Source organism: Bombina bombina, chromosome 2, assembly GCF_027579735.1.
Source record: "Bombina bombina isolate aBomBom1 chromosome 2, aBomBom1.pri, whole genome shotgun sequence".
Classification (NCBI taxonomy): domain Eukaryota; kingdom Metazoa; phylum Chordata; class Amphibia; order Anura; family Bombinatoridae; genus Bombina; species Bombina bombina.
Window position 1 is genome coordinate 645108 of NC_069500.1, and position 27308 is coordinate 672415.

Below are 27308 nucleotides of genomic sequence, written 5' to 3' on the forward strand. Positions count from 1 at the left end.
ACATACAATACCCCCCCCCAACATTACAACCCACCACCCACATACCCCTAATCTAACCCAAACCCCCCTTAAATAAACCTAACACTAAGCCCCTGAAGATCTTCCTACCTTATCTTCACCATACCAGGTTCACCGATCCGTCCTGAAGAGCTCCTCCGACTCATGTTTAATTGAGGTATAGAGCGATTCTACGTCGCAAGTAATCAGAAAGGAATCCTTGTCTAATATTAAATCATTTACTTTGCTTAAGATATCCATAGTATCTCGAGTATAGGATGGCAATGCCCATACTATCTCTCTCAAGTACAAGTCTAGGAATTTACTTCCTTGTTCACATAGACTATTTATACTCGAGACGATCGGTCTACCTGGCGGTGATTCTTTATTTTTGTGAATTTTGGGTAAAAAATAGATAGTGGCAATCCTTGGATTCTTAACTTGTAGAAAAGACCATTCCTTTGAACTAATTAAATTATCCGCTTTAGCATCATTAATCAGTTTGAGGTAATCAGTCAAAAATTGGGATGTGGGATTGGAGAATAAATGTTTATAACATTTGCGATCATTAAGTTGTCTATTTGCTTCAAAAACGTATTTATACTTCTCCCAAATTACAATATTACCTCCTTTATCTAATGGTTTGATGATTACATCATCCCAAGAACTGATTTCTTTTAGTGCTTCCTCTTCTTTTTTGCTAATATTTCTTAATTTTGTATCAGGTAATTCGAGGAAAATAGACAATTGGGAAGATGGTCTGAAATCTTTGAATTATTTAATCAGGAAACATACGTGCTCTTTTTGGAATAAGAGCGCGTATGACAAATACCTAGCAAAACATATTATACCCAGAGGTCTTAGGGTACGCTTATTTCCTACCTTCTCCTTTCATATTGATACCTATAAAGACAGATGGGAACAGGCACTAATAAACTGCTCAGAAATATTGGTTGCAATCCTATCAGATTATGAAACAGAGGTCATGTCTGAGTTAGATAAAGAAATCAGTGATTATAACATGAAGTTACAAAAATTTGACACACTTGATAAATTCAAACAATCGTATAAAGAGATGAGAGAGGAGCTGGATAAAAGAGAAAAAGAGATAATCCAGACAAAGTGTTCCAAAATGAAAAGAGACATAAAAGACTTTGAAAAGGGAAAGATATTTACGTGGAATGATAAGCAGTCTAGACGAAGGCCACCCAATAGTTTACCACCGTCAAAGAATACACATCAGTCAGATTGTGAGTCTTCGGCGGTAGAAGACAGTGATTCTGAGAATAATATTAACAGACCCAGTAAAGTAGTTTTTTAGGGAGAGACACAACACATCTCGACAAAGATACGAGAGACCAACCAGAAGGGGGAAAGGAAAACAGAACCCTACGAGATCGAACGAGGTGGGGGTACAGAACCGACAGTGGGTACAGGAGAAGGGAGGACTGGGGGAAGCGCCCAAAATGGTAAATGAGGGTAGTGACAAATTACAAGTCATAAACTTAACAAACAAACGGCTAGATTTAGAGTTTTGTCGGTAACGACCCGCGTAGCTAACGCCGGCTTTTTTCTGGCCGCACCATAAAAATAACTCTGGTATTGAGAGTCCACATAAAGGCTGCGTTAGGCTCCAAAAAAGGAGCGTAGAGCATATTTAACGCAGCTTCAACTCTCGATACCAGAGTTGCTTACGGACGCGGCCAGCCTCAAAAACGTGCTCGTGCACGATTCCCCCATAGGAAACAATGGGGCTGTTTGAGCTGAAAAAAAACCTAACACCTGCAAAAATGCCGCGTTCAGCTCCTAACGCAGCCCCATTGTTTGCTATGCGTAAACACTTCCTACGTCTGCACCTAACACTCTAACATGTACCCCGAGTCTAAACACCCCTAACCTTACACTTATTAACCCCTAATCTGCCGCCCCCGCTATAGCTGACCCCTGCATATTATATTTAACCCCTAATCTGCCGCTCCGTAAACTGCCGCTACTTACATTATCCCTATGTACCCCTAATCTGCTGCCCCTAACACCGCCGACCCCTATATTATATTTATTAACCCCTAATCTGCTCCCCACAAAGTCGCCTCCACCTGCCTACACTTATTAACCCCTAATCTGCCGAGCGGACCGCACTGCTATTATAATAAAGTTATTAACCCCTAATCCGCCTCACTAACCCTATAATAAATAGTATTAACCTCTAATCTGCCCTCCCTAACATCGCCGACACCTAACTTCAATTATTAACCCCTAATCTGCTGACCGGAGCTCACCGCTATTCTAATAAATGTATTAACCCCTAAAGCTAAGTCTAACCCTAACACTAACACCCCCCTAAATTAAATATAATTTTAATCTAACGAAATTAATTAACTCTTATTAAATAAATTATTCCTATTTAAAGCTAAATACTTACCTGTAAAATAAATCCTAATATAGCTACAATATAAATTATAATTTCATTGTAGCTATTTTAGGATTAATATTTATTTTACAGGCAACTTTGTAATTATTTTAACCATGCACAATAGCTATTAAATAGTTAAGAACTATTTAATAGTTACATAGTTAAAATAATTACAACATTACCTGTAAAATAAATCCTAACCTAAGTTACAATTAAACCTAACACTATACTATCATTAAATTAATTAAATAAAATACCTACAATTACCTACAATTAAACCTAACACTACACTATCAATAAATTAATTAAATACAATATCTACAAATAACTACAATGAAATAAACTAACTAAAGTACAAAAAATAAAAAAGAACTAAGTTACAAAAAATAAAAAAATATCTACAAACATAAGAAAAATATTACAACAATTTTAAACTAATTACACTTACTCTAAGCCCCCTAAAAAAATAACAAAGACCCCCAAAATAACAAAATGCCCTACCCTATTCTAAATTACTAAAGTTCAAAGCTCTTTTACCTTACCAGCCCTGAACAGGGCCCTTTGCGGGGCATGCCCCAAGAAGTTCAGCTCTTTTGCCTGTAAAAAAAACATACAATACCCCCCCCCAACAGTACAACCCACCACCCACATACCCCTAATCTAACCCAAACCCCCCTTAAATAAACCTAACACTAAGCCCCTGAAGATCTTCCTACCTTATCTTCACCATACCAGGTTCACTGATCCGTCCTGAAGAGCTCCTCCGATGTCCTGATCCAAGCCCAAGCGGGGGGCTGAAGATGTCCATGATCCGGTAGAAGTCTTCATCCAAGCGGGGCAGAAGAGGTCTTCCATCCGATTGAAGTCTTCATCCAAGCGGGGCAGAAGAGGTCTTCCATCCGATTGAAGTCTTCATCCAGGCGGCATCTTCTATCGACATCCATCTGGAGCGGAGCGGCAGCATCCTGAAGACCTCCGACGCGGAACATCCATCCTGGCCGACGACCAGAATCCTATCAGCCAATTGGAATTCGAGGGACGCCATCTTGGATGACGTCATTTAAAGGAACCGTCATTCGTCGTTCAGTCGTCGGCCAGGATGGATGTTCCGCGTCGGAGGTCTTCAGGATGCTGCCGCTCCGCTCCAGATGGATGTCGATAGAAGATGCCGCCTGGATAAGGACTTCAATCGGATGGAAGACCTCTTCTGCCCCGCTTGGATGAAGACTTCAATCGGATGGAAGACCTCTTCTGCCCCGCTTGGATGAAGACTTCTACCGGATCATGGACATCTTCAGCCCCCCGCTTGGGCTTGGATCAGGACATCGGAGGAGCTCTTCAGGACGGATCGGTGAACCTGGTATGGTGAAGATAAGGCAGGAAGATCTTCAGGGGCTTAGTGTTAGGTTTATTTAAGGGGGGTTTGGGTTAGATTAGGGGTATGTGGGTGGTGGGTTGTAATGTTGGGGGGGGGGGTATTGTATGTTTTTTTTACAGGCAAAAGAGCTGAACTTCTTGGGGCATGCCCCGCAAAGGGCCCTGTTCAGGGCTGGTAAGGTAAAAGAGCTTTAAACTTTAGTAATTTAGAATAGGGTAGGGCATTTTGTTATTTTGGGGGTCTTTGTTATTTTATTAGGGGGCTTAGAGTAGGTGTAATTAGTTTAAAATTGTTGTAATATTTTTCTTATGTTTGTAGATATTTTTTTATTTTTTGTAACTTAGTTCTTTTTTATTTTTTGTACTTTAGTTAGTTTATTTCATTGTAGTTATTTGTAGATATTGTATTTAATTAATTTATTGATAGTGTAGTGTTAGGTTTAATTGTAGGTAATTGTAGGTATTTTATTTAATTAATTTAATGATAGTATAGTGTTAGGTTTAATTGTAACTTAGGTTAGGATTTATTTTACAGGTAATGTTGTAATTATTTTAACTAGGTAACTATTAAATAGTTCTTAACTATTTAATAGCTATTGTACATGGTTAAAATAAATACAAAGTTGCCTGTAAAATAAATATTAATCCTAAAATAGCTAAAATGTAATTATAATTTATATTGTAGCTATATTAGGATTTATTTTACAGGTAAGTATTTAGCTTTAAATAGGAATAATTTATTTAATAAGAGTTAATTAATTTCGTTAGATTAAAATTATATTTAATTTAGGGGGGTGTTAGTGTTAGGGTTAGACTTAGCTTTAGGGGTTAATACATTTATTAGAATAGCGGTGAGCTCCGGTCGGCAGATTAGGGGTTAATAATTGAAGTTAAGTGTCGGTGATGTTAGGGAGGGCAGATTAGGGGTTAATACTATTTATTATAGGGTTAGTGAGGCGGATTAGGGGTTAATAACTTTATTATAATAGCGGTGCGGTCCGCTCGGCAGATTAGGGGTTAATAAGTGTAGGCAGGTGGAGGCGACGTTGTGGGGAGCAGATTAGGGGTTAATAAATATAATATAGGGGTCGGCGGTGTTAGGGGCAGCAGATTAGGGGTACATAGCTATAATGTAGGTGGCGGCGCTTTGCGGTCGGCAGATTAGGGATTAATAAGTGTAGGTAGTTTGCGGCGACGTTGTGGGGGGCAGGTTAGGGGTTAATAAATATAATATAGTGGTCGGCAGTGTTAGGGGCAGCAGATTAGGGGTACATAAGTATAACGTAGGTGGCGGTCGGCAGATTAGGGGTTAAAAAAATTTAATCGAGTGGCGGCGATGTGGGGGGACCTCGGTTTAGGGGTACATAGGTAGTTTATGGGTGATAGTGTACTTTAGAGTACAGTAGTGAAGAGCTTTATGAACCGGCGTTAGCCCAAAAAGCTCTTAACTACTGACTTTTTTCTGCGGCTGGAGTTTTGTCGTTAGATTTCTAACGCTCACTTCAGACACGACTCTAAATACCGGAGTTAGGAAGATCCCATTGAAAAGATAGGATACGCAAATGATGTAAGGGGATCTGCGGTATGGAAAAGTCGCGGCTGAAAAGTGAGCGTTAGACCCTTTTTTGAGTGACTCCAAATACCGGAGTTAGCCTAAAACCAGCGTTAGGAGCCTCTAACGCTGGTTTTCACGGCTAACGCCAAACTCCAAATCTAGGCCATTGTAATTACAGAAACTCAAAACCATGTTCTGTCTAGAGGCTTGTCATTCTCACCCTCCCCTCCATTGAATAAATTTGACTTGATAAAGGATTTACATCTTTATTGTAGGAAATTAATACTAAAGAAAATGTACAGTACCTATGAGGATAGTGCTACTACTGACCTCCAAACGTTAGATACTCTAATTGAATTACTAAATGAAAATGAGGAAACTGAGATAGGTACAAGTGATAAGTTTCTTGATAAACAAATCAGACTAAAATCCCAATACATGCCACCAACATCTAAAGTACCACAAATAGAGGTTTTTTTAAAGAATGGTTATGCATGATTTCCTCGAATTACATGATACAAAATTAAGAAATATTGGCAAAAAAGAAGAGGAAGCACTAAAAGAAATCAGTTCTTGGGATGATGTAATCATCAAACCATCAGATAAAGGAGGTAATATTGTAATTTGGGAGAAGGATAAATACGTTTTTGAAGCAAATAGACAACTAAATGATCGCAAATGTTATAAACATTTATTCTCCAATCCCACATCCCAATTTTTGACTGATTACCTCAAACTGATTAATGATGCTAAAGCGGATAATTTAATTAGTTCAAAGGAATGGTCTTTTCTACAAGTTAAGAATCCAAGGATTGCCACTATCTATTTTCTACCCAAAATTCACAAAAATAAAGAATCACCGCCAGGTAGACCGATCGTCTCGAGTATAAATAGTCTATGTGAACAAGGAAGTAAATTCCTAGACTTGTACTTGAGAGAGATAATATGGGCATTGCCATCCTATTCTCGAGATACTATGGATATCTTAAGCAAAGTAAATGATTTAATATTAGACAAGGATTCCTTTCTGATTACTTGCGACGTAGAATCGCTCTATACCTCAATTAAACATGAATTTGGGCTAAGAGCAGTAGAATTTTTCCTGAGTATGCAATCAAATGATAGATCTGAGAGGAATAAGTTTATAATTAAACTACTCCGTTTTGTACTTACACACAACTACTTTGTTTTTAATGACAACTTCTACTTATAAATTCAGGGCACCGCCATGGGGTCTTCCTGCGCACCTACATATGCAAACATCTACTTAGGGTGGTGGGAGAGCGAATTTGTTTTTAATGAAAGTATGTCGAAATACACTGACCATATAAACCTGTGGTGCCGGTACATAGACGATCTCTTTATAATATGGACAGGAAGTGCAGAGATGTTTAAAGAGTTTATCTCTATTTTGAACCACAATGATATCAATCTGAAATTGACATACTGTATAAATAGAAACAAAGTAGAATTTTTGGACATTAATATCTACAGAGATGAGAATGACTATATTAAAACCGACCTCTTTAGGAAGGAAACAGCGACTAACTCAATCCTTCAGTATGATAGTTGCCATACCAGAGGAACCAAAAATGCAATCCCCACTGGGGAGTTCCTCAGAATAAGGAGAAACTGCACAGATTTCAAAGTCTTTAATGAGAGAGCAAGAGAATTAAAAATATGACTCAAAAACAGAGGTTACAGTCGCAGGATAATACGTAAAGCATATCAGAGAGCAAAGAGAACCTCTAGGGAATCATTATTAACCCCGAAAAAGAGGGTTCAAGCTACAGATAAAGAAGTTAGATTTGTGACCACGTTTAATAATAACCATGATAAAATCACTGATATTCTAAATAAACACAGTGGAATTCTCAAATCTGATAAGGATCTATCACCTTACGTAGGTGATAAAATAAAGACAAGCTGGAGAAGAGCGCCAACAATAGGGAACATGTTGGTTAAGAGCCACTTTACCAAGAGGAGAATGAACAAATACATATGTAGAACATACGCATGTGGAACATGTAGTTTTTGCCAATATATCTCTAATGAGAGGGAATATGTGACTCGAACTGGAAGTACAAAACGGATGCTCTGATTTGCTAATTGCAAAACCAAAAATGTGGTATACTGCTTACTATGCAAATGTGGCAAAAGGTATATCGGGATAAGAACCCGAGAACTACGTACGCGACTGAGTGAACACATAAGTAACATAAAAAACTGTGTAAAAGATCAAGAGAAAGGTAAAAACCTTACCCCAGTGGCTAAACACTACCTGAAAAACCATGGTACTAAACCAGAACTTAAGGTCTCAGTACTACAGGTGATAAAACCTGGTATTAGAGCAGGAAATGTTGAGACTATGTTACTTCAAGCTGAATGCCGCTGGATATTTTGGTTGGATACCCTAGCACCTTTGGGTCTCAATGAACAAGATGGATATAATTCTTTCTTATAAAATTGGTAACTAAAACTAACAATAAGACCCTGCCGTTGTGTACTATATTAGTTAACAAAAGGGATTAATTAGCAACATTATCCACAAACAATGTAATATATGTTACAATTATGAGTTATCTGTATTCGAAATCTCTGAACCATCAGTAACATGGACCAACAATTACTTAATTACATCTAAATACACACACTGAGAATCAAAATAAAAATCAATAAAGAGACAGAGACATGGATTTAACTATGTGTTTATCGCATCAATGGGGGACAAAAAATCCGAACGGAAATATGGATTTGACTATGTGTTTATCACTTATAACGTAACAACATTTGTATAACTCATAACTCGAACTAAATGGCTCAGCATATAAGTCACTGAGATATGTAGAAAATAAATTGTCAAGGTACAGCACTACACTGCCCCTAATGGGGGTTGTGTGGCTTAAGATGGTGTCCACGACAAGTTAGATTATTGGTGATACAAAATTACATGTGTATATATATATATAATATAAAGATAATATAAAAATATGGGATAAAATGTAACAATTATTTTTATTCTTATTCAAAGAAAAATACAAGAAATATAAGGTGTGGTTAGAGAAAAAAATTAAGGTTGCGGTGAAGCTATAGATTAAACTTTATATTAGGAGTTATACAAAAATATGCTATCCTTATAGTATCACTGATATAAATGAATGTCAATATATTAGGATCCTAATGAATGTCCTATTATATGTCCAGATAATGGTGTCCAAAAGTTGATGTCCAGAAATTAGGTGTCCAGAGAATTAAATAAATTAGTTAGATGTCCAAATAATTACATATGTGTCCAAAAACAATTTATCCAATTTATCCAAAAAAGAACTTGATTCATCCAAAAGAAAATATATATATCCAGAAGTGTAGGTGGGTGGTGATCCAAATCTTTTAATTGTGTGTTAAAAAACTCTAAAAATGCAGTGAACAATTACAAATAAAAATAAAAATATGCAAAAAGTATAAAAAGTTTTGGTTAACAAACCGTGTGAGAAAAAAACAGTATAAATTAAGGTGTACACCTAAAAATGGGCCCTAAAAATGTGTCAAAAAAGTGGCCTAAAAAATGTCCTTGGTAAAAAATTGGTGAATCCTTGTGATGGCAAAAAAATTATGAAAAAATGATGAAAAATATTTCCAAGTGGTCTTTATGTTAATCTTATTGTTACCCAAATGAAATGTTCATGAAATAGGTAGTTGTGGATAGCTAAAAAATGTGAATGTGTGAGGATACTAAGATGATGTTCCTCTTCTCAAAAGGTGTATCAGTAGTTAGGATGTCCTCTTGTACCTGATCAAATTATGAAGTTATAATGCTTCGCCTGGTCCGATTGATGCGTGACCACTCGAGTTTTCTCTTTTTTTCTCACACGGTTTGTTAACCAAAACTTTTTATACTTTTTGCATATTTTTATTTTTATTTTTATTTGTAATTGTTCACTGCATTTTTTGAGTTTTTTAACACTCAAAAGATTTGGATCACCACCCACCTACACTTCTGGATATATATATATTCTTTTGGATGAATCAAGTTCTTTTTTGGATAAATTGGATAAATTGTTTTTGGACACATATGTAATTATTTGGACATCTAACTAATTTATTTAATTCTCTGGACACCTAATTTCTGGACATCAACTTTTGGACACCATTATCTGGACATATAATAGGACATTCATTAGGATCCTAATAGATTGACATTCATTTATATCAGTGATACTATAAGGATAGCATATTTTTGTATAACTCCTAATTAACGGCTAGATTTAGAGTTTTGCGGCCAAAGGGGTGCGTTAGCTACGCATGCTTTTTTTTGGCCGCACCTTTTAAATACCGCTGGTATTTAGAGTTCACAGAATGGCTGCGTTAGGCTCCAAAAAAGGAGCGTATAGCATATTTACCGCCACTGCAACTATAAATACCAGCGGTGCTTACGGACGTGGCCAGCTTCAAAAAAGTGCTCGTGCACGATTCCCCCATAGGAAACAATGGGACAGTTTGAGCTGAAAAAAAAACCTAACACCTGCAAAAAAGCAGCGTTCAGCTCCTAACTCAGCCCCATTGTTTCCTATGGGGAAACACTTCCTACGTCTGCACCTAACACCCTAACATGTACCCTGAGTCTAAACACCCCTAACCTTACACTTATTAACCCCTAATCTGCCGCCCCCGCTATCGCTGACCCCTGCATATTTTTTTTAACCCCTAATCTGCCGCTCCGTACACCGCCGCAACCTACATTATAGCTATGTACCCCTAATCTGCTGCCCCTAACACCGCCGACCCCTATATTATATTTATTAACCCCTAATCTTCCCCCCACAACGTTGCCGCCAGCTACCTACAATAATTAACCCCTAATCTGCCGACCGGACCTCACCGCTACTATAATAAAGTTATTAACCCCTAATCCGCCTCAATAACCCTATAAGAAATAGTATTAACCCCTAATCTGCCCTCCCTAACATCGCCGACACCTAACTTCAATTATTAACCCCTAATCTGCCGACCGGACCTCACCGCTACTCTAATAAATTTATTAACCCCTAAAGCTAAGTCTAACCCTAACACTAACACCCCCCTAAGTTAAATATAATTTTATTCTAACGAAATAAATTAACTCTTATTAAATAAATTATTCCTATTTAAAGCTAAATACTTACCTGTAAAATAAACCCTAATATAGCTACAATATAACGAATAATTATATTGTAGCTATTTTAGGATTTATATTTATTTTACAGGCAACTTTGTATTTATTTTAACCAGGTACAATAGCTATTAAATAGTTAATAACTATTTAATAGCTACCTAGTTAAAATAATTACAAAATTACCTGTAAAATAAATCCTAACCTAAGTTACAATTAAACCTAACACTACACTATCAATAAATTAATTACATACAAATACCTACAATTAAATACAATTAAACCTAACACTACACTATCAATAAATTAATTAAATACAATACCTACAAATAAATACAATTAAATAAACTAACTAAAGTACAAAAAATAAAAAAGAACTAAGTTACAAAAAATACAAAAATATTTACAAACATTAGAAAAATATTACAACAATTTTAAACTAATTACACCTACTCTAAGCCCCCTAATAAAATAACAAAGCCCCCCAAAATAAAAAAATGCCCTACCCTATTCTAAAATTAAAATAGAAAAGCTCTTTTACCTTACCAGCCCTTTAAAGGGCCATTTGCGGGGCATGCCCCAAAGAATTCAGCTCTTTTGTCTGGAAAAAAAATATACAATACCCCCCCCAACATTACAACCCACCACCCACATACACCTAATCTAACCCAAACCCCCCTTAAATAAACCTAACACTAAGCCCCTGAAGATCTTCCTACCTTATCTTCCACACACCGGGTACCACCGATCCGTCCTGGCTCCGATGTCTTGATCCAAGCCCAAGTGGGGGCTGAAGACATCCATCCTCCGGCTGAAGTCTTGATCCAAGCGGGCAGAAGAGGACATCCGGACCAGCAAACATCTTCATCCAGGCGGCATCTTCTATGTTCTTCCATCCGATGACGAGCGGCTGATCTTCAAGACCTCCGGCGCGGATCCATCCTCTTCTTCCGACGACTAGACGACGAATGAAGGTTCCTTTAAGGGACGTCATCCAAGATGGCGTCCCTCGAATTCCGATTGGCTGATAGGATTCTATCAGCCAATCGGAATTATGGTAGGTGGATCAGCCAATCAGATTGAGCTCACATTCTATTGGCTGATCGGAACAGCCAATAGAATGCGAGCTCAATCTGATTGGCTGATTGGATCAGCCAATCGGATTGAACTTGAATCTGATTGGCTGATTCCATCAGCCAATCAGAATTTTCCTACCTTAATTCCGATTGGCTGATAGAATCCTATCAGCCAATCGGAATTCGAGGGACGCCATCTTGGATGACGTCCCTTAAAGGAACCTTCATTCGTCGTCTAGTCGTCAGAAGAAGAAGAGGATGGATCTGCGCTGGAGGTCTTGAAGATCAGCCACTCGTCATCGGATGGAAGAACATAGAAGATGCCGCCTGGATGAAGATGTTTGCCAGTCCGGATGTCCTCTTCTGCCCGCTTGGATCAAGACTTCAGCCGGAGGATGGATGTCTTCGTCCCCCCGCTAGGACTTGGATCAAGACATCGGAGCCAGGACGGATCGGTGGTACCCGGTGTGGTGAAGATAAGGTAGGAAGATCTTCAGGGGCTTAGTGTTAGGTTTATTTAAGGGGGGTTTGGGTTAGATTAGGGGTATGTGGGTGGTGGGTTGTAATGTTGGGGGGGGTATTGTATGTTTTTTTTTCCAGGCCAAAGAGCTGAATTCTTTGGGGCATGCCCCGCAAATGGCCCTTTTAAGGGCTGGTAAAGTAAAAGAGCTTTTCTATTTTAATTTTAGAATAGGGTAGGGCATTTTTTTATTTTGGGGGGCTTTGTTATTTTATTAGGGGGCTTAGAGTAGGTGTAATTAGTTTAAAATTGTTGTAATATTTTTCTAATGTTTGTAAATATTTTTTTATTTTTTGTAACTTAGTTCTTTTTTATTTTTTGTACTTTAGTTAGTTTATTTAATTGTATTTATTTGTAGGTATTGTATTTAATTAATTTATTGATAGTGTAGTGTTAGGTTTAATTGTAACTTAGGTTAGGATTTATTTTACAGGTAATTTTGTAATTATTTTAACTAGGTAGCTATTAAATAGTTATTAACTATTTAATAGCTATTGTACCTGGTTAAAATAATTACAAAGTTGCCTGTAAAATAAATATTAATCCTAAAATAGCTACAATATAATTATTCATTATATTGTATCTATATTAGGGTTTATTTTACAGGTAAGTATTTAGCTTTAAATAGGAATAATTTATTTAATAAGAGTTAATTTATTTCGTTAGATTTAAATTATATTTAACTTAGGGTGGTGTTAGTGTTAGGGTTAGACTTAGCTTTAGGGGTTAATACATTTATTATAGTAGCGGTGAGGTCCGGTCGGCAGATTAGGGGTTAATACTTGAAGTTAGGTGTCGGTGAGGTTAGGGAGGGCAGATTAGGGGTTAATACTATTTATTATAGGGTTATTGAGGCGGGAGTGAGGCGGATTAGGGGTTAATAACTTTATTATAGTAGCAGCGAGGTCCGGTCGGCAGATTAGGGGTTAATAAGTGTAGGTAGGTGTTGGGGACGTTGAGGGGGGCAGATTAGGGGTTAATAAATATAATATAGGGGTCGGCGGTGTTAGGGGCAGCAGATTAGGGGTACATAAGTATAACGTAGGTGGCGGCGGTGTGCGGTCGGCAGATTAGGGGTTAAAATTTTTTATTATAGTGGCGGCGATGTGGGGGGACCTCGGTTTAGGGGTACATAGGTAGTTTATGGGTGTTAGTGTACTTTAGAGCACAGTAGTTAAGAGCTTTATGAACCGGCGTTAGCCCAGAAAGCTCCTAACTCCTGTTTTTTTTCTGCGGCTGGAGTTTTGTTGTTAGATTTCTAACGCTCACTTCAGCCAAGACTCTAAATACCGGCGTTAGAAAGATCCCATTGAAAAGATAGGATACGCAATTGGCGTAGGGGGATCTGCGGTATGGAAAAGTCGCAGCTGCAAAGTGAGCATTAGACCCTTTAATGACTGACTCCAAATACCAGCGGGCGGTAAAAACCAGAGTTAGGACCCCCTAACGCTGGTTTTGACGGGTACCGCAAAACTCCAAATCTAGGCGATAGAGTTAAATCTATAGCTTCACCGCAACCTTAAGTTTTTTCTCTAACCACACCTTATATTTCTTGTATTTTTCTTTGAATAAGAATAAAAATTATTGTTACATTTTATCCCATATTTTTATATTATCTTTATATTATATATATATACACATCTAATTTTATATCACCAATAATCTAACTTGTCGTGGACACCATCTTAAGCCACACAACCCCCATTAGGGGCAGTGTAGCGCTGTACCTTGGCAATTTATTTTCTAATTTGACACACCGGAATCTGGTTGGGAGATTCCGCCTTTATGAGGTATAGCCTGTATGGTATTTGTTGTGGCGCTGCAAGATATACACTTGTCTGAATTACTGAGATATGTAGTAATTGACAGTATCACCTGGGCTCTTTGTCCTATAATATAATTTAAAATATTACTGAACTATGAGGTTTCAGTATGTTAGTATTACTAATTGAAATAACACACTCCATGGATCCTGCAAGGGGTGTGAATATGTAATTAGTAATAGAAAATGAAATATAATATGGCTAGTTGATGCTTGCAAATATTAGGCACACTCGTCACTAGTAACATGAACCAATAATTACCCAATTACATTTAAACACATATATAGAGAATCCAAATATCCAGATAAAATCATGGATTTAACTTTGTGTTTATTACACTGATATGGGACATAAATATCTGAACAGAAACATGGATTTGGCCATGCGCTTATCACTCATATAGAACTATAAGATAACAGTATGTTGGCATTTCTAATTGAAATAACACACTTCATGGATCCTGCAAGATGTGGGAACGTGTAATTGCTAATGGAAAACAAGAACATAGTGTGGTTTAAACCTGCGTGTAAATATTAAATACACACGTTGTACATAGATTCCAGTCTGTCCAATGTATAGCTGAAGAATGTAACTATTTTATACAGAATTGTTTGATATTCTTTATTAACTATTAAACAGACAAAATATGATTGTGAGGTGGACGAACATTACCTCGCTCCTTCACTTTGGTAGCAGGGGTCCCCTAGATATGAACATGGGAATTGTCTAATTACCACAATAACTAGACCTGTTCACATGCACAGTTGCAAACTGTATAATTAATACATATGTTGTGTACTGGCATGTATGGAATTAACACAATGTATGCCATGAACTCTTATTAACATGTGATGGTAGTAATGAGTACCGAATAAGGATTGACAGAGTGAAGTACTTTGAACTAAAACCACCAGTAACGATAAGTAAAGACACTAACTACATAGGTTGGTTACTACACTAGACGTGAAACAAATGCTCTTAATGATAACTGCGTGATATATAATTCTGTCTATACCTCTTTGATGGCACTCTCGCAGATATCAATTGACAATATATTTACACTTGGTGAAAGTTCACGCCTATCTATCGACGTCACCATCTAGTCAAGTCATGTGACGGACTGCTACCCAATTGGGTAGGTCATTAACGATTGGCCAGCACTATGGGGGTGTGTATGAATACTCACCCCGGATTGGCTTGAAGTAGTATTTAAGCTCGTAGGACGACGCAAGACGGGTTAGCCTTTGAGAAAGCCACGGACGTGGCGAAATGCGCATCAGGCGCTCTGTATGAATGCTGTAACTTTGCTTTGCGTGTGTTAAACCAATAATGGCAATGAATGGACATTGATATACAAGTGACTTCTATATTATTTATACTAGGCTTTTTATTTTGAATAGGCTCATGCGACAGACCGGTATTTCTATATTTGTGGGACTTATTGTTAATCGCAAATTTGTACTATAGATACAGTGTGGGACTCTGACAGTTGACAGCACCGCTCCAGTATTGCACTAGTTAGATTTAATTATTGTGCGAGGTCAATCCTCTTTTGTAGATCAGTATATGTGCAATCCGCGAGCATTTTATGGTGCTTCCCTGCCAGACCTACCCATTTAACACACACAGAATGGTTTATACCTGGCATTACAGCATTCACCATCTATTTTAACTGTTTTTATACACACAATGAATGAGTGAATGGTTTGTCACCACTTATATATATATTTTTTATTCTAACACTATTATAAGTTATGTTTTATATAACAAGCCCGAACCCTGCAAGTCCACTGACATATTGAATTATCTCTATTCAGTATTTTTTGAGTGCTCTGTTATATCCATTTCTCTATCTACATTTTCTTATACTGACACAACTAGCAGCAAAGCCACCACTCTAGTGCTGCTACTACTGACACAACTAGCAGCAAAACCACCATCACTAGTGCTGCTACTACTGACACAACTAGCATCAAAGCCATCATTCTAGTGCTGCTACTACTGACACAACTAACAGCAAAGCCACCACTCTAGTGCTGCTACTACTGACACAACTAACAGCAAAGCCACCACTCTAGTGCTGCTACTACTGACATAACTAGCAACAAAGCCACCATCACTAGTGCTGCTACTACTGACACAACTAGCAGCAAAGCCACCACTCTAGTGCTGCTACTACTGACACAACTAGCAACAAAGCCACCATCACTAGAGCTGCTACTACTGACACAACTATCAGCAAAGCCACCACTCTAGTGCTGCTACTACTGACACAACTAACAGCAAAGCCACCACTCTAGTGCTGCTACTACTGACACAACTAGCAGCAAAGCCACCATGTCAGGGTTTTTGCCTGACTTGTTTACCATGTGCTGCTGGCAGCCATTTTACTCACCTCTCTTGCTGACTTTGGTGCATTCTGGGAGATGCTGCTCACTTCCTGAACTTCCTTTTATGGCCAGACTGGTTTACATCATCCATGTGAGACAGGATGCAGTTTTCATCACTTATTATTTAAAGGGCCTCTGTTCAGTATGCTTTGCCCTTGTGTTGTCTCAGACCTGTTTGTGAGAGCTCCTGTGTATTACCTGGCTGTCTGACGTCCCTCCTGGTTCCTGATCCCAGGCTTGTTCCTGACTCTGCTGTTTTCCTTGTTCCTGACTCCGGCTCGTCTGACTATTCGCTTTGGCTCCTGACTCGGCTCGTCTGACTACCAGCTCTAGGTTTTGACTCCTGGCTTTTTATTTGACTTGTGGACTTTTTATTATTTTTTCCTATTAATAAAGGTGTGATTATTTTTGCACTTCTCGCCTCAGTCTGATTCCTGGCACTTTGACATTATGCAAGGGCCATGAATCCTGATGGTGCTAATAAACCACCTTTATCTGCCATAATTTCCAGGATGGATGAACAGGATCACCGCTTGGATCAATTTACACTAGCCCTGCAAACCCTGCTGACTCGCACTGCACATTTGGACCAAAGTGTCCCGCAAGTTATGGCTGCTCCTGTTTCCACTGATGCACCTAGTCCTACCAGGAGCTTGTCCGGTTCTGCACCTCTACCTCAGCAATATGGAGGTGATCCTAATCAGTGCAGAGGGTTTTTGAACCAGGTGGGCATTTACTTTGAGATGTTACCTCAGGCGTTTCTCTCTGACAGAGCTAAGGTGGGATTTCTCATCTCATTACTCTCTGACACAGCTCTTGCCTGGGCTAATCCCTTGTGGGAGACTAATAAACCTGTGATTTCAAATTACCCTGAATTTGTGGCCTCCTCTCGAAGGGTATTTGATGTTTCAGCTCGCTCCTCCTCTGCTGCTAAACGACTCATGTCCATTCAGCAACGTACAAGATATGTTGCTCAGTATGCCATTGAGTTCCGTACGCTTGCAGCAGAGGTAGGCTGGAACAATGAAGCCCTTGTTGCCGCCTTCTTTCATGGGCTCTCTGATGCGATTAAAGACGAAGCTGCTGCCAGAGATTTCCCAGAAGATCTCGAGGCATTGGTGTCTTTTTTGATCCTAATTGACATCAGACTAAGTGAGAGGCCTTCTTTCAAGGAGCGCTTGCGGAAGCCTCCTGTTCCATTGTCTCCTACGTGTTCGTTCCCACCTATGCCTCCCTCTCCTCCCATGCCTCTTGGTCCCGAGTCACCAGGTACTGCTGAGTCAATGCAGTTGGGATTCACACATCTCTCCGCGGCGGAGAGGGCCTTTAGGAGGAGGGAGGGGCTCTGCCTCTATTGTGGGTTACAGGGCCACCTTTTGAGGTCTTGTCCTACACGGCCGGGAAACGCTCATACCTAAGGTCCTGTCAGGGGCAGACCTTAGGTGGTTTATCCTTGTCCCTGGAACCGCTAAAGGAGAAACCTTTGGTCACGGTTGTCCTTTTCTGGGTGGACTCCTCCATAGTCACCCAGGCTCTTGTTGACTCCGGTGCTGTGGGCTATTTCATTGACAGTGCTTTTGTATCGAAGCACTCTATTCCTGTTTTGCCTCGGGCCATTCCACTTGCTTGCGCTCCCCTTCAGCCCGCACTCGTTACTCACGAAACAGCTCCGTTGTCCCTGGCTGTTGGGGTTCTCCATTTTGAAACCCTCCAGTTCCAGGTGATAAACTCTCCACATTTTCTGGTTGTTCTGGGTTATCCCTGGCTTCAAAAGCACAATCCCAGTCTCGACTGGTGCAGGTCCGAAATTTTGTTGTGGTCTCCGCAATGTATTTCCACTTGTCTTCAGAAACCAGTTAAAGTCTTGTGCACTTCTTCAGTATCTCAATTGCCAGAGGAGTACCGAGAGTTCCTAGACATTTTTGACAAGGTGTGTGCCGGTACGTTGCCTCCTCACCGGTCTTACGATTGTGCCATAGACCTGCAACCCAGAGCCTTTCCTCCTCGGGGCCGGGTTTACCTTCTGTCTGTTGCAGAGAATTGTGCTATGGAGGAGTATGTTTCCGATGCTCTGTCGCAGGGGATCATCCGCAAATCCTGCTCTCCTGCAGGGGCTGGTGGTGAGTTAAGACCATGCATCGATTATAGGGGTCTTAATCATCTTACCATTAAGAATGCTTACCCTATTCCGCTCATTACGGAACTCTTTGACCGCCTCAAGGGAGCTACGGTCTTAACTAAGCTTGATTTGAGAGGAGCATACAATCTCGTTAGGATCAAGGAGGGCCACGAATGGAAAACAGCATTTAACACCAGTGGGCATTATGAGTATCTTGTAATGCCCTTTGGCCTATGTAATGCTCCTGCTGTTTTTCAGGAATTTATTAATGATGTCCTACGAGATATGTTGCAACAGTGTGTTGTGGTGTACTTAGACGACATCCTCATACACTCACCCACACTTGAGGCTCATCATTCTGATGTTACACAGGTTCTTCAGAGACTATGTGAGAATGGCCTGTTTTGTAAACTTGAGAAATGTGAGTTCCATCAGACTCAAGTAACCTTCCTAGGTTATGTTATCTCCATTGCAGGGTTCTCCATGGATCCTGACAAGTTATCTGCAGTTCTGCAGTGGCCTCGCCCAGTTGGTCTTTGGTGTATTCAACGTTTTTTGGGGTTCGCCAATTACTATAGAATGTTTATTAAACACTTTTCTTCCTTGGTCAAACCTATCACAGACATGACCCGTAAAGAGAATGATCCACTCCATTGGTCACCTACTGCCATTAAGGCCTTTGATAGTCTTAAGACTGCCTTTGCTGCTGCTCCAGTTCTGGCTCATCCTAACCCTGTCCTGCCTTTCGTTCTTGAGGTCGATGCGTCTGAGACTGGAGTAGGTGCTCTCTTGTCTCAACGTCCTACACCTGACGGTTCCTTGCATCCGTGTGGTTTATTCTCTAAGAAATTGTCTCCCGCGGAGTGCAATTATGAAATTGGCGACAGGGAATTACTGACCATAATTTTGGCACTCAAGGAATGGAGGCATCTTCTCGAGGGTGCTCATTCTTACTGACCACAATAATTTAACTTATCTATCTGAAGCAAAATGTTTGTCGCCCCGACAGGCCAGAAGGGTGCTATTTTTGTCTCGTTTTAATTATGTGGTCTCCTACCTGCCTGGTAGTAAGAATGTTAGGGCTGATGCCCTCTCTCGACAATTTTCACCTCTGTCCAAGGAGGAGTCTGTACCTACTCCAGTTATACCTCCTGACCATATTTTGGCTACCATACGTACTAATTTGACTTCTCCCTTGGGAGAGGAGATCCTGGCTGCACAATCCAATGCACCTCCTGAGAAACCTAGTGGTAAGTGTTTTGTTCCTGAGAATCTTCGAACTAAACTTTTGCACACTTACCACTATCCTAAAGCCACAGGTCACCCAGGCAAGAATGAAATGATTTGGTCTGTCACTCGACAATTCTGGTGGCCAGGTCTTCGTTCTGATGTTGCTGCGTATGTTGCCTCCTGCTCAGTTTGTGCACAGAATAAGACTCCTTGACGTCTTCCTGTGGGTCTTCTTCAACCTATTGCTAATGGTGAGCGTCCTTGGACACATCTTTCCATGGACTTCATTGTCGAGCTCCCTGTTTCCAATGGCAATTCTGTTATCCTTATGGTGGTTGACCGTTTTTCTAAAATGTCACATTGCATTCCCTTGAAGAAGTTGCCTACCGCTCAGGAGCTTGCTTCAATTTTTGCCCGTGAGGTCTTCCGTTTACATGGGTTACCCAAGGAGATAGTGTCGGATTGGGGTAGCCAGTAGTGATGTCGCGAACAGTTCGCCGGAGAACAGTTCCCGGTGATCTTAGCTTGTTCGCGTTTGCCACGGCGGGTGAACATATGCGATGTTCGATCCGCTCCCTATTCGTCATCATTGAGTAAACTTTGTACTTTGACCCTGTATCTCACAGTCTGCAGACACATTTCAGCCAATCAGCAGGAGACACTCAATCCCAGACCCTCCCAGCTCCTGGGCAGCAGCCATTTTAGATTCATTCTGATCCTGCATTCTTAGTGAGAGGAGGGATAGTGCTGCTGCTGGTGATTTTATAGGGAAATTGATAGCTAGGCTAGTGTATTCAGTGTCCACTACAGTCCTGAAGGACTCATCTGATCTCTGCTGTAAGGACAGCACCCCAAAAAGCCCTTTTTAGGGCTAGAACTTCTGCCCAAAAAGCCCGTTTTAGGGCTAGAACTACAGTCGTTTTTTTGTTTTTGTTTTTTGTAATCTAATTGCATTTGCCTGCCTGTCAGCCTGTGTGTGAGGCTCACAGCATATACTGTGCCTACTTGCTCACTGCCACCACTCATATCTAGTGTAACATTAGTGTAAATTTAAAAAAAAAAAAACTTTTACATCAGTTTGCTAGTGTAATCTAATTTCATTTTCCAGCAGGCCTGTGTGTCAGGCCCACAGCATATACTGTGCCTAATTGCTCTTTTTTCCACCACTCATATCTAGTGTAACATTAGTGTAATTTAAAAAAAAAAAACTTTTACATCAGTCTGCTAGTGTAATCTAATTTCAGTTGCCAGGCCAGCCTGCCACTGCCAGCCTCAGAGCCACCACTCATATCTGGTGTAACATTAGTGTAATTTTTTTTAAAAAAAACTTTTACATCAGTATGCTAGTGTTATTTAATTTTAGTTGCCAGGCCAGCCTGCCACTAGTGCCAGCCTGTGTGTCAGGCTCCCAGCATATACTGTGCCTACTTCCATCCTCAGTGCCACCACTCATATCTGTTGTAACATTAGTGTAAATTTAAAAAAAAAAACTTTTACATCAGTCTGCTAGTGTTATTTAATTTTAGTTGCCAGGCCAGCCTGCCACTAGTGCCAGCCTGTGTGTCAGGCTCCCAGCATATACTGTGCCTACTTCCATCCTCAGTGCCACCACTCATATCTGTTGTAACATTAGTGTAAATTTTTTTAAAAAAAACTTTTACATCAGTCTGCTAGTGTTATTTAATTTTAGTTGCCAGGCCAGCCTAGTGCCAGCCTGTGTGTCAGGCTCACAGCATATACTGTGCCTACTTCCATCCTCAGTGCCACCACTCATATCTGTTGTAACATTAGTGTAATTTTTTTTAAAAAAACTTTTACATCAGTCTGTTAGTGTTATTTAATTTTAGTTGCCAGGCCAGCCTGCCACTAGTGCCAGCCTGTGTGTCAGGCTCCCAGCATATACCGTGCCTACTTCCATCCTCAGTGCCACCACTCATATCTGTTGTAACATTAGTGTAACTTTTAAAAAAAAACCTTTTACATCAGTCTGCTAGTGTTATTCAATTTTAGTTGCCAGGCCAGCCTGCCACTAGTGCCAGCCTGTGTTTCAGGCCCTCTAGCATATACTGTGCCTACTTCCATCCTCAGTGCCACCACTCATATCTGTTGTAACATTAGTGTAATTAAAAAAAAAAAAAAAATTTACATCAGTCTGCTAGTGTTATTTAATTTTAGTTGCCAGGCCAGCCTAGTGCCAGCCTGTGTGTCAGATTCACAGCATATACTGTGCCTACTTCCATCCTCAGTGCCACCACTCATATTTGTTGTAACATTAGTGTAATTTTTTTTTAAAAAAACTTTTACATCAGTCTGCTAGTGTTATTTAATTTTAGTTGCCAGGCCAGCCTGCCACTAGTGCCAGCCTGTGTGTCAGGCTCCCAGCATATACTGTGCCTACTTCCATCCTCAGTGCCACCACTCATATCTGTTGTAACATTAGTGTAACTTTTTTAAAAAAAACTTTTACATCAGTCTGCTAGTGTTATTTAATTTTAGTTGCCAGGCCAGCCTAGTGCCAGCCTGTGTGTCAGATTCACAGCATATACTGTGCCTACTTCCATCCTCAGTGCCACCACTCATATTTGTTGTAACATTAGTGTATTAAAAAAAAAACTTTTTCATCAGTCTGCTAGTGTTATTTAATTTTAGTTGCCAGGCCAGCCTGCCACTAGTGCCAGCCTGTGTGTCAGGCTCCCAGCATATACTGTGCCTACTTCCATCCTCAGTGCCACCACTCATATCTGTTGTAACATTAGTGTAAATGTTTTTAAAAAAACTTTTACATCAGTCTGCTAGTGTTATTTAATTTTAGCTGCCCGGCCAGTCTGCCACTAGTGCCAGCCTGTGTGTCAGGCTCCCAGCATATACTGTGCCTACTTCCATCCTCAGTGCCACCACTCATATCTGTTGTAACATTAGTGTAAATGTTTTTAAAAAAACTTTTTCATCAGTCTGCTAGTGTTATTTAATTTTAGTTGCCAGACCAGCCTGCCACTAGTGCCAGCCTGTGTTTCAGGCCCTCTAGCATATACTGTGCCTACTTCCATCCTCAGTGCCACCACTCATATCTGTTGTAACATTAGTGTAATTTTTTTTAAAAAAAAACTTTTACATCAGTCTGCTAGTGTTATTTAATTTTAGTTGCCAGGCCAGCCTAGTGCCAGCCTGTGTGTCAGATTCACAGCATATACTGTGCCTACTTCCATCCTCAGTGCCACCACTCATATTTGTTGTAACATTAGTGTATTTTTAAAAAAAAAAAAACTTTTTCATCAGTCTGCTAGTGTTATTTAATTTTAGTTGCCAGGCCAGCCTGCCACTAGTGCCAGCCTGTGTGTCAGGCTCCCAGCATATACTGTGCCTACTTCCATCCTCAGTGCCACCACTCATATCTGTTGTAACATTAGTGTAAATGTTTTTAAAAAAACTTTTACATCAGTCTGCTAGTGTTATTTAATTTTAGCTGCCAGGCCAGTCTGCCACTAGTGCCAGCCTGTGTGTCAGGCTCCCAGCATATACTGTGCCTACTTCCATCCTCAGTGCCACCACTCATATCTGTTGTAACATTAGTGTAAATGTTTTTAAAAAAACTTTTACATCAGTCTGCTAGTGTTATTTATTTTTAGTTGCCAGGCCAGCCTGCCACTAGTGCCAGCCTGTGTGTCAGGCTCACAGCATATACTGTGCCTACTTCCTCAGTGCCACCACTCATATCTGTTGTAACATTAGTGTAAAATTTTAAAAAAACTTTTAAATCAGTCTGCTAGTGTAATCTAATTTCAGTTGCCAGGCCAGCCTGCCACTGCCAGCCTCAATGCCACCACTCATATCTGGTGTAACATTAGTGTAATTTAAAAAAAAAAAAAAAACTTTTACATCAGTCTGCTAGTGTTATTTAATTTTAGTTGCCAGGCCAGCCTGCCACTAGTGCCAGCCTGTGTGTCAGGCTCACAGCATATACTGTGCCTACTTCCATCCTCAGTGCCACCACTCATATCTGTTGTAACATTAGTGTAACTTTAAAAAAAAAAAACTTTTACATCAGTCTGCTAGTGTTATTTAATTTTAGTTGCCAGGCCAGCCTGCCACTAGTGCCAGCCTGTGTGTCAGGCTCCCAGCATATACTGTGCCTACTTCCATCCTCAGTGCCACCACTCATATCTGTTGTAACATTAGTGTAAATTTAAAAAAAAAAACTTTTACATCAGTCTGCTAGTGTTATTTAATTTTAGTTGCCAGGCCAGCCTAGTGCCAGCCTGTGTATCAGGCTCACAGCATATACTGTGCCTACTTCCATCCTCAGTGCCACCACTCATATTTGTTGTAACATTAGTGTAATTTAAAAAAAAAAAACTTTTACATCAGTCTGCTAGTGTTATTCAATTTTAGTTGCCAGGCCAGCCTGCCACTAGTGCCAGCCTGTGTGTCAGGCTCCCAGCATATACTGTGCCTACTTCCATCTTCAGTGCCACCACTCATATCTGTTGTAACATTAGTGTAAATTTAAAAAAAAAAAACTTTTACATCAGTCTGCTAGTGTTATTTAATTTTAGTTGCCAGGCCAGCCTAGTGCCAGCCTGTGTGTCAGGCTCACAGCATATACTGTGCCTACTTCCATCCTCAGTGCCACCACTCATATTTGTTGTAACATTAGTGTAACTTTTTAAAAACAAACTTTTACATCAGTCTGCTAGTGTTATTTAATTTTAGTTGCCAGGCCAGTCTGCCACTAGTGCCAGCCTGTGTGTCAGGCTTCCAGCATATACTGTGCCTACTTCCATCCTCAGTGCCACCACTCATATCTGTTGTAACATTAGTGTAAATGTTTTTATAAAAACTTTTACATCAGTCTGCTAGTGTTATTTAATTTTAGTTGCGAGGCCAGCCTAGTGCCAGCCTGTGTGTCAGATTCACAGCATATACTGTGCCTACTTCCATCCTCAGTGCCACCACTCATATTTGTTGTAACATTAGTGTAATTTTTTAAAAAAAAACTTTTACATCAGTCTGCTAGTTTTATTTAATTTTAGTTGCCAGGCCAGCCTGCCACTAGTGCCAGCCTGTGTGCCAGGCTGCCAGCACATACTGTGCCTACTTCTAACCTGAGTGCCATCACTCCTATCTGTTGTAACATTAGTGTAAATGTTTTTAAAAAAACTTTTACATCAGTCTGCTAGTGTTATTTAATTTTAGTTGCCAGGCCAGCCTGCCACTAGTGCCAGCCTGTGTGTCAGGCTCCCAGCATATACTGTGCCTACTTCCATCCTCAGTGCCACCACTCATATCTGTTGTAACATTAGTGTAAATGTTTTTAAAAAAACTTTTACATCAGTCTGCTAGTGTTATTTAATTTTAGCTGCCCGGCCAGTCTGCCACTAGTGCCAGCCTGTGTGTCAGGCTCCCAGCATATACTGTGCCTACTTCCATCCTCAGTGCCACCACTCATATCTGTTGTAACATTAGTGTAAATGTTTTTAAAAAAACTTTTACATCAGTCTGCTAGTGTTATTTAATTTTAGTTGCCAGGCCAGCCTGCCACTAGTGCCAGCCTGTGTTTCAGGCCCTCTAGCATATACTGTGCCTACTTCCATCCTCAGTGCCACCACTCATAACTGTTGTAATATTAGTGTAATTTTTTTTTTAAAAAAACTTTTACATCAGTCTGCTAGTGTTATTTAATTTTAGTTGCCAGGCCAGCCTAGTGCCAGCCTGTGTGTCAGATTCACAGCATATACTGTGCCTACTTCCATCCTCAGTGCCACCACTCATATTTGTTGTAACATTAGTGTATTTTTAAAAAAAAAAAACTTTTTCATCAGTCTGCTAGTGTTATTTAATTTTAGTTGCCAGGCCAGCCTGCCACTAGTGCCAGCCTGTGTGTCAGGCTCCCAGCATATACTGTGCCTACTTCCATCCTCAGTGCCACCACTCATATCTGTTGTAACATTAGTGTAAATGTTTTTAAAAAAACTTTTACATCAGTCTGCTAGTGTTATTTAATTTTAGCTGCCAGGCCAGTCTGCCACTAGTGCCAGCCTGTGTGTCAGGCTCCCAGCATATACTGTGCCTACTTCCATCCTCAGTGCCACCACTCATATCTGTTGTAACATTAGTGTAAATGTTTTTAAAAAAACTTTTACATCAGTCTGCTAGTGTTATTTATTTTTAGTTGCCAGGCCAGCCTGCCACTAGTGCCAGCCTGTGTGTCAGGCTCACAGCATATACTGTGCCTACTTCCTCAGTGCCACCACTCATATCTGTTGTAACATTAGTGTAAAATTTTAAAAAAACTTTTAAATCAGTCTGCTAGTGTAATCTAATTTCAGTTGCCAGGCCAGCCTGCCACTGCCAGCCTCAATGCCACCACTCATATCTGGTGTAACATTAGTGTAATTTTTAAAAAAAAAAAACTTTTACATCAGTCTGCTAGTGTTATTTAATTTTAGTTGCCAGGCCAGCCTGCCACTAGTGCCAGCCTGTGTGTCAGGCTCCCAGCATATACTGTGCCTACTTCCATCCTCAGTGCCACCACTCATATCTGTTGTAACATTAGTGTAAATGTTTTTAAAAAAACTTTTACATCAGTCTGCTAGTGTTATTTAATTTTAGTTGCCAGGCCAGCCTGCCACTAGTGCCAGCCTGTGTGTCAGGCTCCCAGCATATACTGTGCCTACTTCCATCCTCAGTGCCACCACTCATATCTGTTGTAACATTAGTGTAAATTAAAAAAAAAAAACTTTTACATCAGTCTGCTAGTGTTATTTAATTTTAGTTGCCAGGCCAGCCTAGTGCCAGCCTGTGTGTCAGGCTCACAGCATATACTGTGCCTACTTCCATCCTCAGTGCCACCACTCATATTTGTTGTAACATTAGTGTAATTTAAAAAAAAAAACCTTTTACATCAGTCTGCTAGTGTTATTCAATTTTAGTTGCCAGGCCAGCCTGCCACTAGTGCCAGCCTGTGTGTCAGGCTCCCAGCATATACTGTGCCTACTTCCATCTTCAGTGCCACCACTCATATCTGTTGTAACATTAGTGTATATTTAAAAAAAAAAAAACTTTTACATCAGTCTGCTAGTGTTATTCAATTTTAGTTGCCAGGCCAGCCTGCCACTAGTGCCAGCCTGTGTGTCAGGCTACCAGCATATACTGTGCCTACTTCCATCTTCAGTGCCACCACTCATATCTGTTGTAACATTAGTGTAAATTTAAAAAAAAAAAACTTTTACATCAGTCTGCTAGTGTTATTTAATTTTAGTTGCCAGGCCAGCCTAGTGCCAGCCTGTGTGTCAGGCTCACAGCATATACTGTGCCTACTTCCATCCTCAGTGCCACCACTCATATTTGTTGTAACATTAGTGTAACTTTTTAAAAACAAACTTTTACATCAGTCTGCTAGTGTTATTTAATTTTAGTTGCCAGGCCAGTCTGCCACTAGTGCCAGCCTGTGTGTCAGGCTTCCAGCATATACTGTGCCTACTTCCATCCTCAGTGCCACCACTCATATCTGTTGTAACATTAGTGTAAATGTTTTTATAAAAACTTTTACATCAGTCTGCTAGTGTTATTTAATTTTAGTTGCCAGGCCAGCCTGCCACTAGTGCCAGCCTGTGTGTCAGGCTCACAGCATATACTGTGCCTACTTCCTCAGTGCCACCA

General features: G+C 40.0%; 1 protein-coding gene across 1 annotated transcript in view; it reads left to right on the top strand.

The window, feature by feature from the left end:
- Nucleotides 1-982: 982 nt before the first annotated feature.
- The window catches only part of LOC128649970 (uncharacterized), a 285651-nt gene continuing 259325 nt past the window's right edge, over nt 983-27308 (top strand). Inside the window, exon 1 of the mRNA XM_053703554.1 lies at nt 983-1306. Coding sequence (XP_053559529.1) covers nt 983-1306 — 324 coding nt within the window. The remainder of the gene's footprint in view (nt 1307-27308) is intronic.